Source organism: Sitophilus oryzae, unplaced genomic scaffold (genome assembly GCF_002938485.1).
Source record: "Sitophilus oryzae breed Bouriz unplaced genomic scaffold, Soryzae_2.0 scaffold_376_pilon_pilon, whole genome shotgun sequence".
In the NCBI taxonomy this organism is placed as follows: domain Eukaryota; kingdom Metazoa; phylum Arthropoda; class Insecta; order Coleoptera; family Curculionidae; genus Sitophilus; species Sitophilus oryzae.
Window position 1 is genome coordinate 1,127,960 of NW_022146947.1, and position 12,645 is coordinate 1,140,604.

The window sequence follows — 12,645 nt, forward strand, 5'->3', positions numbered from 1 at the left end:
AACGAAATTACATTACCATAAAAACGCGTTCAACAAAAAAAATTCAACTATATTTTCATGTTTTCTTTTTCTAATTTCGTTTTTTAATTTTTTTTCTCTAGCATTGTCTAATGTCGCTTAACTAAGGTGATATCGGTTGCCGAAGGATAAATAGCAGAGTATTTAATTCTTTTAGTTTTTAGACAGAAAAATTACTCAACGAATATTTTTTGTATTATTATTTATATTTTATTAATTCAAATTGGTCTTATTTAATAAGGAATTTTGTATTCGTATTTTATGATATTATATTTTGATTGATCTAGGTAGTTTTAATCAGGTTTTTGAAGTCTTCTATGTTAAACTCCTTTGATATACGCATTAGATAGCTTACAGCAGCTGAAAATAAATTTAAAAGAAATGTTCTTATGAACTAAAAATACCAGAAAATTAATATTTTTACCTTTCAATTGAGATTCTGAAGTAATTTCTCCTCGTCCTATATATTTTGCAATTAGGTCATTCTCCAACAGAAAATACATCTTGTGCCTTAAAATTAACGTTTCCAGCAATTTCATTTCTCGATACCCAATCTGCCTTTTGCATTTTTTGGCTTCTTTTTCACTCAATATGAAAACTTTGACAAAAAGATCCGTTATTTCTTTTTCAATTTCAATTGCAGAATCACAATTTAAATCAATCTAAAATAATTAAGAATACTCGTATATTTATTCAATTAGCAATGCTCTCTACACTCACCGGCACGAAAAACGGGCACCTTAAAATTTTTATGAATTTTAAAGTTTAATATATTTTATTATAGCGGACCGATTTTAATGATTTTTTAAGCAATTTGTAGCTAAATTATTTGACATTTTGGTGTCTCTCTCTAAATTAAAAATGAAAGTTTCCATCTGTCAATTATACGAGGGAAAACAAAATGTTGATTTTTTGGTGAAAGTTTGAAACACCCTGTGGAATATCTTAACAAGGCAAGGAATTTAAAAATAATTTTGTCATCTAGGTACGTTTTTTCTCAATAGTTTGTTTTTTGATTCATCTCGATAGCTTTATTTTTATTGGAGATATTCGCTTTTGAATAAGACAGTAACGATTTGCAACAATTTTGGCATTGATTTTTTGTCCTCATCAGCACACTTATAAAATAGTGTATATCATAGGTGTATATTATTTATGTAATGTCACTGTCATTAGAAACTCATATTATTATAGTTAATTGGCGTTAACTCTAGTAGAGGTCGTTTTAAGTTCTGAAGTATAGGCTATTTGCTGGTTTTTGAATTGATAATGGTAGATATCAACTTTTGAACTTAAAACCACATCTGCTAAAGAAACTGCCCAACAGACAATAATAATAAAAATTTTCAAAGACAGTGACATTACATAAATCATAAACACTATTTTATAGGTCTGTTGACTATGACCAAAAGCAAAGGCATAGTTTTAATGTAAAAAATATGAAAAAATGTTAGTGTCTTCTTCAAAAGTGAATATCTCCTAAAAAAATAAAGCTATTGAAATGAATCAAAAAATAAACTATCGAGAAAAGATACAAGTAGATGATAAAATTATTTTTAAATGCCTTGATTTGTTAACGTACTCCACAGGATGTTTCAAACTTTTACCATAATATCAACATTTTGTTTTCCCTCGTATAATTGACAGATGGCAAGTTTTATTTTTAATTTAGAAGGAGATACTAAAAAGACAAACAATTTAGCTACACATTGCTTAAAAAATCATCAAAATCGGTCAACTAGAACATAATATATTCTGTGTACCACGGGAATTATAAAGTGTTAATAACCTCGGGCAATTATTGTCCCTCTTTGCATGTCAAGTTCAAATACCTTTCTTAAAAAGTATTTGGACAAGTTCATACCTGCAATCACAGGAAGTGAAATATCTCGGAATAACCCTGGATAGTAAACTTTTCTGGAACAGGCATATTAAGAACATTACCAGCAAAGCCACAAAGGCTCTCATGGTATGCAGAAGACTGGCGGGAAATAGGTGGGGCTGCGCCCCTAACATTTTGCGCTGGATGTATAACATGATAGTAAGGCCCATGATTACTTATGGAGCAGTTGCTTGTTATACAAAACTAGAGCAACGTATAGCAAGGCAAAACCTGTGCAAAGTACAGAGACTGGCATGTATCTGCATCACAGGTGACATGAGAACATGTCCGACAGCAGCAATGGAGGTCATTCTAGACCTAACACCACTGCACATTGTCGTCGGTAGTTATGCCAATGCGACAATGATTAGAATGGTCATTGATGGAAACAGTACTGGGATAATTTTCAGGTCAGGGGCTTGGAACACCCTCAAAAAGAAAATTCCACTTCTCCAACTCCCAGTGGATGACATACCAAGAATTTACAACTTTGAGAAACACCTCACTGTAGTATTGAGCAATAAAAAGGATTGGAAGAAAGAAATGCTTACTCAGCATATAAAAGACCATACCATCACGTGGTATACTGATGCTTCCAAAACCAAAACAGGGACAGGGATAGGAGTATTTGGACCGAAAACTAAATACTCCGAACCAATGGACACCTACCCCAGTATCCTTCAGGCAGAAATTTGCGCTATCGAAAGATGCGTACAATTTATCTTAGATAGGAACTATCGAAAACAGGAAATTGCCATCCTATCCGATAGTCAAGCAGCACTTAACGCGATCAACTCAATAACCATCAATTCGAAGTTGGTCAAAGAATGCCTAGAGAAGCTCAACAAATTAAGCAAAGAAAATAAAGTCCTCCTACTCTGGGTGTCTGCTCACCAAGGGATAGAAGGCAATGAAAAAGCAAATGATCTAGCTAGAAAAGGAGCGAACACTCCACTAACTGGACCAGAACCGTTCTGTTTTACAAGCGGGAACCAACTGAACGCGGAACTGAAGAATCTGGAAGACTCCATCCGTAACTTGGAATGGGTGTCCTCCAACGGTCTAAGACACTCGAAAAAGTTCCTTAGAACTTATGACCGGGAAAAATCAAAGGTTTTCCTTGATTTAAGTAAAAACAATCTTCGGATTGTCACGGGGTTTCTAACAGGACACTGTCTCCTCAACGAACACCTCAGTAGGCTGAAACTGAGAAACAACGGCGAATGCAGATTTTGTGGGGAAAATGGGGAAACACCAGAACACCTTATCACTGAGTGCACCGAGACGACGACCATTCGTGGCATGAACCTTGGTACGTCTGATGTTGAGGATGGAGAGCTGGCCTTTGTGGAGCCGTCTCAGATACTGGCTTTCGTTAAAGCCCTGAGACTGTATGATGAGTTATAACTCGTTATAACTCAAGAAAGGGGAACATACAATAGATCTATAAGGTCGCGGTGATTAACTCCCCTCCTAAACATTCTACAGTCTACATTCTACATACCTGCAAAAGGTCGAAATGTCCGGAACACAACCTTTCAAGCAACATCAAAAGGCCGCAAATTTTAATTCCATCATCGATATTTCCGTTCGATTTCACCGCCGCTGCCAACATTGCAAAATCTTTTTTGGCGCCTAACGCTAATTTTTCCACCATTTCTTTAACTCTCATTTCATCTAGCGTCTGAAAAAAGAGAAAACATTTTACTTATTTTCTACATTTTTCATTTAGACTGTAATCAGAGTTCATATTATTAACAAATTGCGTAAAATATACAGGGTGTTCCATTTAAATTAAACAAATTATTGCCGTTTAAAGCTAGTAATTATATATGACCAATTTTTAGACGCTCTGTATAAGGTATTAATATTTTTATTATTGCAGCATAAAATTTAGTGAATAGAAAAACTTCAGTACAATATTTGGTTTTAAAAACTTATAGCGTGAACAACCCTGTATATCTCTGGAAAAATTCAAATTCGCAATTTGCAATAATATAAACTCCCAACTTTATTTATAAATACCATCAATATTTTGGACTCCATACAACTTTCGTTTGATTTTCTCGTAAAAAAACTCTTAAATTTCTCACTTCTTGCCTTTTTAATTGTTGTGCGTTTTTGAGAGATGACAGCAGGTACAAGGACTGTTTCCAGAAATTCCCCATTCTTCAAAAACGATTGACACAAAGCAAATTCTTTGTCATACGCCTGCATTATCATGTTTATAAATTTTTGTTCAGCTTTCTGGTGAATCTTACCACAAACATCACTTTCTAAATACATGAAAACATCTAAATTCAAAGCTTGGTTATTGAAAACTAGTTTACAATTGTTCTCTAAAACAAAATTGTTCTTGTCAAATTGAACCAACAGGAAATCATCTTCGTTTTCTGATGATGCCAAGAAATAGTCATTCGCCAACATAATATTTAAAGAAAACTCCTGAAAAACCTCCTCATTGTTGTTCACTTTAGTCTCGCTATTTTCCCTAACTTTTTTTGCGTAACTTTGACAATCCTCAGACATTTTTCTGTAGCAATCACTCTGCAGATCCGTAACAACATTCAATTCCGAACTCTTCTTCGATTTCAACATCGTAATGATCTTGCATTTCTTGAAAAAACTGCTGCAAGAATTCTGTTTCGACTTGATACTAGAATACCCGCTTTCGGTGGTACTTTTCGACATATAAAAACATGAATTCTCCACGTTGTACTGGTTCATATCCATGTCGAAGTTGTGCTCGACTTTTGTAAAACTTTGAAGAAATTTCTCACTGGTTTCACTTTTGTTGGAGTCCGAAGAATGTTCGTAGAGATAATCAAACGATGTGCTGTTGTCAAATAACATAGGACAACTGATTGGTTGGATTAAACAATTATTCTGTTCAGAAATACCGAAACTCTGGCACGAAAGCGATCGGTTACAACCAAAATTACCTGGAAAAACCTCCCCAAACTTTCCACCAGAACATATTCCAGGCTTCTCTTCCTTATTGGTCTTTTCCAATCCGCTCGATGTACAATAATTGGACATCGAACTGTGTAAAAGATCCAAAAAGCTCATAAACTCATGACATCCGTTACAGTTTTGTGTAAAAGAGCTACAAAAGCACTTGTTTCCATTGAGAACAGCCTGAAGCTCATTAGTCTTGTTTAGTTTTAATAACTTCTTGCATAACTCCACTAAAGCTTCTTGCTCCTTAAGTTCCTTATTGAAATAAATCTTAGTTACAGAGGATTCTTCATCTTTTACAGCTTCTACAGCCTCTTTGCTTTGCTCAACATCTTCTTCGCGATTATTATCACCTCTATCAAGCTTGTCACTCTTTTTTACAACACAGTTATCTTTTTTATGGAAAATAGGCGATATCGGACGTTTTCGTTCCTTCAAAAGGTTGTCTTGGTTGATCATTGAAAGGAAACGAACTTCAAAAACTTGAGGGGTCATTTCCATGCGTGATAATTTAAATTTTCTCTTCATTCTTTTCCTGATGGACTGGTCATACAGTTTTCTTCTCTGATACGAGCTGATCTCTCCAGTTTTGTAATCTTTTGTCAAGAATAATCTACCAGTAAGTTTATTTTCTATATCATTTTCGAGTCCTTGAGAACGATTTACTGTAGGTTTGTTAGTGAATTTTTCGATGTTATTACTGATAAAACTTCCACATGTATCGTGGAATTCCTTTAACCCTCTTTTAGTACCGCAAGTGGTTTTTGACCTAGGTTCTTCTTTCTTCTCTTTTTTGATGTCGTTCAAAGACTGGCTTCGTTTAACGTTTTCTAAAGTATCACTCAGGGAAGAAGAAGTGGAACTAACATTAACTTCTTTCAGTTCTCCTTTCTTTTGCTTCCATATCACCGGAAGCACGGCTAGAGGTTTTGTGATAGCACCAAACCGAGAGACAATACCTTCTTTTTTGTTTGGGGTCTTTGGTGTTCTTGGTGAATGAGGAAAGCAAGCATTCAGGCAGGTATCTGTAGGTACGTTATGATCTTTCATTACTTTATCTTTAGTTTTTCGAGTCAATCGATCTTTTAGAGGAGTTTTTGCTTTACGTAGTTTATTTTTAATATTTTGATCCATATTATCGTTGTTATTAACAAAGATCTCGTGCTTTTCTACAGTTAAAACTGTTTGGGGACACGTCAGTTCAAAGTTGTTATTGAGTGTTCGTGGAGGAGACTTTTTATTTGAACTCCTTTCTCTCGATTTTTGTTGAGTTTGTTTTCTCACCGGAGATCTTGGCGTGCAAACTTTTAGTTTTGGTGCCTCTACTTGATAGGCCTAAATAAAACAATAAAAAATAATTACTTAAAAATATTTCTACAAAAATTAATAAAAGTTGGCGTGCAGTCGTCATCAAAATATTTGGCAAATGCACATCGCACTCTTGCTACGGCTACTTTTTTTACTTCAACTTTTCACGAATTTAAATGTCAAATAAAATTAGTAATTTTCTCAGCGATTTCTCACCTCAATTTTAGACACAATACTCTTACACATAGAAATATTTTTTTTATATTTTTATTATTATTATTATATAAACAAATTTTAATTAAATGATGTTTAATATTAGTATTTTAATAAAACGCGCTTTTAAATGTGTCAAATTTAATGAGAGTAACTTTATCTCTACATTTGTTTCCGCTTGTTAAGCCTTTTTCAAGAGTTTTTTTTAAACTAACCGTCTGACTAGGTTGCAATGATATATTTGCTATGGTTGTGGGTTTAGGGGAGTTTACAATACTCTACTATATTCTTTTTTACAATAGGAGTAATAAAAATGTGTTTAGAAATCCTTGTTGGTCGTTTATATTATTTTCGTTTTAGCTAATTTTAATATTTCTAACTGTTCAAGGTAATTTAATCCTCTACCTTTTGTTTCCCTGTGTAATAACTTAATTGAGATGTCAGTAATAAAAAAAGAGCGCTCTAATTCGAACGAATTTATGTTTATTAGAAATTCAGTTTGGTAACACTGTAGATGTCTGTGAACGCTAAATTTTATTGATTTTTCTATAGATTATATCTACCATATACTTACTTCTTTCATCTCTGTTTGATCAGTAATATAAATAGGCGATATTGCCACACTCTTTAGCTGTTTAACCCTCTTCTGTGGTCGAATCAATGGAATCGACGTTTTTAATTTTGCTTCTACAGCCACTTCTTTAGTGACTGTATTTTTTGTAATCCTACTCCTAGACCCAACAGCTACATCAATTTTTTCTGCTGCCCATCTTTCACAGGGATCTTTATTTTTCTTTGAGTCAGTGACCTCTTGGGTAACATTGCTTTTAGAGGAAGAACCAAAGACATCATAAACTTCTTTTGGATCATTTGTTTTAAAATCTGGATATTTAATATCTGCATGGTATATTTCTTCTAACTCTTCTAATTTTTCGTCAGTAAGAGATACTTCAGTCAATTTTATATCAGAAACTTGACATTCCTTGTTATATTTACAACTTTTTTCGATACGTTTTAAGGAATCTAAAACGGTTTTGAAAAGTAAAGTGTTTTTCTCATGAGATATTGTTAGTAAAACATCAGATTTTGATTTGATTGTACTAATTTTAGAATCTTTTGCTATTGATTCATATTTTACATGATTATATCGATGACATTGCTCAGAATTGGCCTTTTTTCGTAAATCAAAGCAGTATTCTGAATGACTGCTGGCCAAAGGTTTAAAATAGCATTCATGTAGCTTCGTGCATATCGTAGTATTCTTCGTAAAGACTTCTTGTTCCACTTCTTCCTCTAGAGGAATAGTGACATCCTTGTTACTGTCACTCAGTAAGTTGTGACATTCTTCCTTCAAAGTTTGTACGTTTGAATATTTATAATACATCTTAAACCTTCTAGAAGTCTTCCTTTTTTCAACAAGATCAGTATCTTTAAGAGATTTGCCTGTCTCTACAGCCACAGAAGGTTTAAAAGTGTCTATAGGTGGTATTCCTACTATATGATGCGTTTTAGATACCATTTTCTTCGTATGATCTTTATTTTTCTTAGAGTTTTCTGAACTTAGAGGTTTCAGCTCTTGGATAGTAAGTTTTTCCGCAGTTTCTAGTTTTCTAGCTTCCTTATGAACCCTGTTGGATTCTTTGATTGAAAAATTATAGTATTCTCGACAACAAAATGGATAATTTTCGTATCTACACTTTGGATGATGACTTTGAGGATTTTCAAGCGACGATCTGTAACAAATATATGATTTATCAGGAAAAATCATTAAATATTATCATGTCATTATATGCTCTGTATAGAAACTCTACATACCTGTCTGTGTTCGTTGTTGATACCCTGTTTCGTCCTTTTCCACTAACAAACAAGTCAGTTTTCTGGTTCTCGTAGCTCGTCTTTGAAGGAAAACTCAAAGGTTTCTCAGAACATGTTGTACAGTCCAAAGGAGAAATATAATGCGTGTCAAATGAATAAATTGGAAGAAGTCGTTCGTTTTTAGTTGAAGCATTCGTGTGTGGACTCCTATGTAATCTTCTTTTTTCTGAAACAACCTCAACGTGAGTTTTTGGACTTTCTACCTCTTTTATCACTTCTATTTTCTTTTCTTCTGTTTCTAGCTGGGTTATATGTGAACGTTTCTTTTCTTCATGTCTAGACTTATGTTTTTTTCTTTCTTCTTTACGTAGTTTTTTTAGTACTTCATTCACAATTTCGTCTTTGTATTTTCGTTCCTTCTTTACATCAGCAGAATCACTTCTTTTGCTTTCTCTGGTTTTAGATTTTGGTGGTTCGTTTTCATCTAGTTTTGGGATGGATTTTTCGTTATCTTTTTTAGCAAACTGCATGAAACCATCCAGTTTTTTATCGAGAATATGCTGAAATTTGGCAAAATAGTTTTTCATATTGCTTTCGACAATTTTTCGTATTTCTTCTTCTTTCATGGTTGTGGATTGGTCTTGATGACATTTTTTGTCTTCTTTTTGTATATCTGCACTTGTCTTTCGTGCTTTTTTGTTTTCTGAATGTTTATTTTGGTCTTTAATTGCGTTGTCATTATTTTCCTCTGATTTACATCTAAAAGCAATAAAGATATATTTTAGAATACATTTTTTCAAGAAAAAAAAAGGCTGTCAACTGCATTCAATTCACAAAATTATAAATTTAAATTAAAATTAAGATCACGGTATACATATAGTAGTAGCATATACCAGGTGCGTCTAAAAAATGGCTCACCCCTTTAACTTTTTTAATTTTTTTAGATAAAAATTTTGGTATGTTAGTATAAGACATAAATTAGGATTAATTGACGTATTCAATTGTTTTCGGTTACTTCCTGTTTCACCGGAAATGACTACAACTTTTGATTTTTAAATGGCATACTCCGTATTTTTTTTACTTTATTCGGTAGAAAATGACACTCTAAATAGAATGCCATATCATATGCCAACTTTTGACATTCTCGCTTAAAAAATCGTATTTTTAATTTCAATGGTTAGTGTAATGGCTGTGTTAAAAACACTAATTTTTAATCAAGGATTCTTGGAAAAATACCTAGATTATTCCAGCTCTTCATTTCTACATCAAGCATATATACTACCTAAAACTAAAAAGAATACCTTTTATGATTTCTTGTTGAACGTTCTTTATTCTCTCTAAAATCGCGACTAACACAACTTCTCTTCAATCCAAAATGTTTTGACTCTCTCCTACTTTCATTCTTTTCATTCTTCTTATTTTCTATCTGCTCCTTTATTTCTCTGCACAATTTATGATCTTTCTCATTTTTTAGTCTTTTATACAAGTCCTTCACTTCAGTTGAATTTTTATCGTTCCTCATCACTAAAGGCACTTGGTGGGTTTGACAGAAGATCACTTCTTGAACGGTATTGCAAGGTTTCTCATGTCTTCTTCTACTCGTATGTTTTTCAGACTTTTCTTTATTGTTTTTTGAGGGGGCGCGTTCTTCAGATTTTTTGCTTTTCTTTGTTAGTTCTTTTTCATCTAGTTTTTCTCTGTGTTTTTGTTTCTTTTTATAATGCTGTTTTTCCTTTTTCTCTTCTTTATGAGACTCTTCAAACGATTTTTCTCTTCTAAATAAATTTCTAGTCTTGCTTAATAAATTATTACTCTCATTCTCAACAGATCCCTGTGCCACAATCAAGTTTTTTTCTAACTTTTCACTATTTTTTACTTTTTTCTTTCTTCTATGCTTGTCTTTAGCAACGTTTTTGACATTATCTTTTGCAAAATCACCACAAGCGTTCTGATCTACATGTATTTTCTCTACGGATGTCTCTTGTATGGGGTCTAGGACGTTTTTTGAGCGATGATGTTTTCGATGATGCTTTTTTGGTTTTGAATTGTGCTGTTTGGAAACATCCTTGTGTCGAGGTCGATGAGGCTTATGCGTTTTGGAGTTATGCATCTCATATTCTGATTATTCTTTACATCAGCTACCTCAGGGCAGAACTAAAATTTCTCACAATACAAACAACAATAGCGTTCATTAGGTAAATTTTTTGGCGTCTTATGACGTATATCCATTATGACGTATAAGTGACATTGAAAAATGCAACACTCACAACACCTATGGAGAGAAAGAATGGGAAAGCAACCGAGTAATGAACACTCAAGAGATAGCAGTCTACACAAATGCTTCCGTAACTTCAGGAGGCACAGGTATAGGCATCTTCTCAGAAGAACTAGACATCCGACGATCTTTGAGGCTATCGGAGCTGTAATGTTCTACGAGCAGAGGTTTACGCTATAAAGGATACGTAAGGCCAGTTGTATACGAGAGATATTATATACGAGAGAAAATTGCTGATAGACCAATAGGGGATATCTTGATATACTCTGACAACTTGAGCGCTTTAACAAGCATCACCATGCAATCAGTGAGATCGAAAACTGCGATGGACTGCCGTAAAGCACTGTCCGAGCTACGTCAAGACGGGGCTATTCTGTGCTGGGTGTCGGGCCAAAGGCAATGTGGGTGTCAATCAAGAATCAGACACACTCGTCAAAGAGGGGGCCAGAGGAGAGACCGTCGCAGATGACCCATCACTTGTGACGATCAACACGCTGAAAGAAGCTATAGAAACTACCATCTAGGTCAAGCAGCAAGAGATGTAGCAACACCGTGAGGACTGCGCTACAGCTCGAAGACTGTGGCCAGTGGTAGATAGCAAAAAGACAAAACAACTACTAGAGCACAAAAAGTTTAATCTATAAATAATAAACTAAACTCTTTTTAATTTGTATAATTAAATTACTTTAATTATTACGATATAAAGTTGTTTATTTTGTAACAATTTAAAGGTAATAAGCCCCTAACTGCCTAATTAACTAAATTTCAATTAACATGTTTACTCATGCGTTCAAATTTAAATTAAATTGATCCCGCATAGCCAGTCAATTACAAATAATTTTAATTATGTTGATTTATCGTTTATAATATGTTCGACCTAATTAAAAGCATACAGAGTGTTCTTATTGGCCAGGACAGATTAGTGGGGTTAACTCTAATCAATATCCATAAAGACATTGAAATAAATGTTGATGCTGTTATTGACAGGTTTTCCAAACAGTGTACTAGAAAACTTGATTTTGTTTTGTAGTTTTATTTATAGTGTATAGTTTTTATAGTTTTTTTTTGATAGTTTAGAGTTTTTTATTTATAGTTTATAGAAAATTAACTAATAAACGTCGTTGTTTCATTTTTGTTTATGTTATTTACAAATCTATATTTTAATTTTTGTGTTATGTTTTTATATATTTTTGAAGACAAAAAAATCGCCGTCGTTTTAATTCGACAAAAAAATTCCGACGGTGATTTTTTTGCGACTTAATCATAGTACCACCCCCATAGCATACACCTATCTACGCCCCTGGCCCCACGGGGGTAAACCTCTAAGGTGGAAGGTTTCCAACGACGACTGCTGTAGAGAATGCGGAGAGGAAAAAGAAACCATAGGGCACCTGCTGTGCCACTGTCCGGCACTGGAATACCGACGCTTTAAAACTTTAGAGTAAGGTTTTTTGGATGGACTAAGGGAAGCAGTAGAAGCCAACATCGGCGACATCGGGAACTTTGCAAAGAGCTGGAAGTGATTTATTAACACAAAGAAAGAATGAGAGAAAGGTTTAATAAACAAAGGCTGTACTATACTATACCCCAAAAATAATGTATACTCTATAAATAATAAACTAAACTCTTTTTAATTTGTATAATTAAATTACTTTAATTATTACGATATAAAGTTGTTTATTTTGTAACAATTTAAATGTAATAAGCCCCTAACTGCCTAATTAACTAAATTTCAATTAACATGTTTACTCATGCGTTCAAATTTAAATTAATTTGATCCCGCATAGCCAGTCAATTACAAATAAACTATTATTTTAGCGACACAGGTAAGTAAACTAATTACTGCTTTGATTTAATTTCCTACTAGAACTTCACGGCACCCTCTAGCAAAGTTTCTTCAATATACAGGAACATTATTATACTGATCTATCTCGGCCTTTAAGTCCTTACGAGTCATTTTCATTCAGTGTAGATTTTGTAAAATGAAGCTCCATCCTGTAGGTAAAGCATTATTTTAAAATATATAGAGGTTGTCCCTTGAATAAATGTAATTATTGTAGACCTACACAAAAAATCATATTTTCACGATGAAAAAGGTGGGATGCAGTCAAGCATGAGATTGTCCACTGAGAATGTCAGCTTTTGTGTACTTTATAAGTGGTTATACAGGGTGGTC

At 33.6% G+C, this 12,645-nt stretch overlaps 1 protein-coding gene across 1 annotated transcript; it reads right to left on the bottom strand.

The window, feature by feature from the left end:
• Positions 1-214: 214 nt before the first annotated feature.
• On the bottom strand, positions 215-10,436 carry LOC115885161. Its single transcript, XM_030903962.1, has 7 exons — positions 9,496-10,436; positions 8,195-8,953; positions 6,954-8,112; positions 3,926-6,193; positions 3,405-3,584; positions 443-680; positions 215-378 (listed from the first exon to the last, which is right to left on the bottom strand). Exons 1-7 carry the CDS (start codon positions 10,302-10,304, stop codon positions 302-304), a joined length of 5,490 nt encoding a protein of 1,829 aa, XP_030759822.1. The 5' UTR covers positions 10,305-10,436; the 3' UTR covers positions 215-301.
• Positions 10,437-12,645: the final 2,209 nt, after the last annotated feature.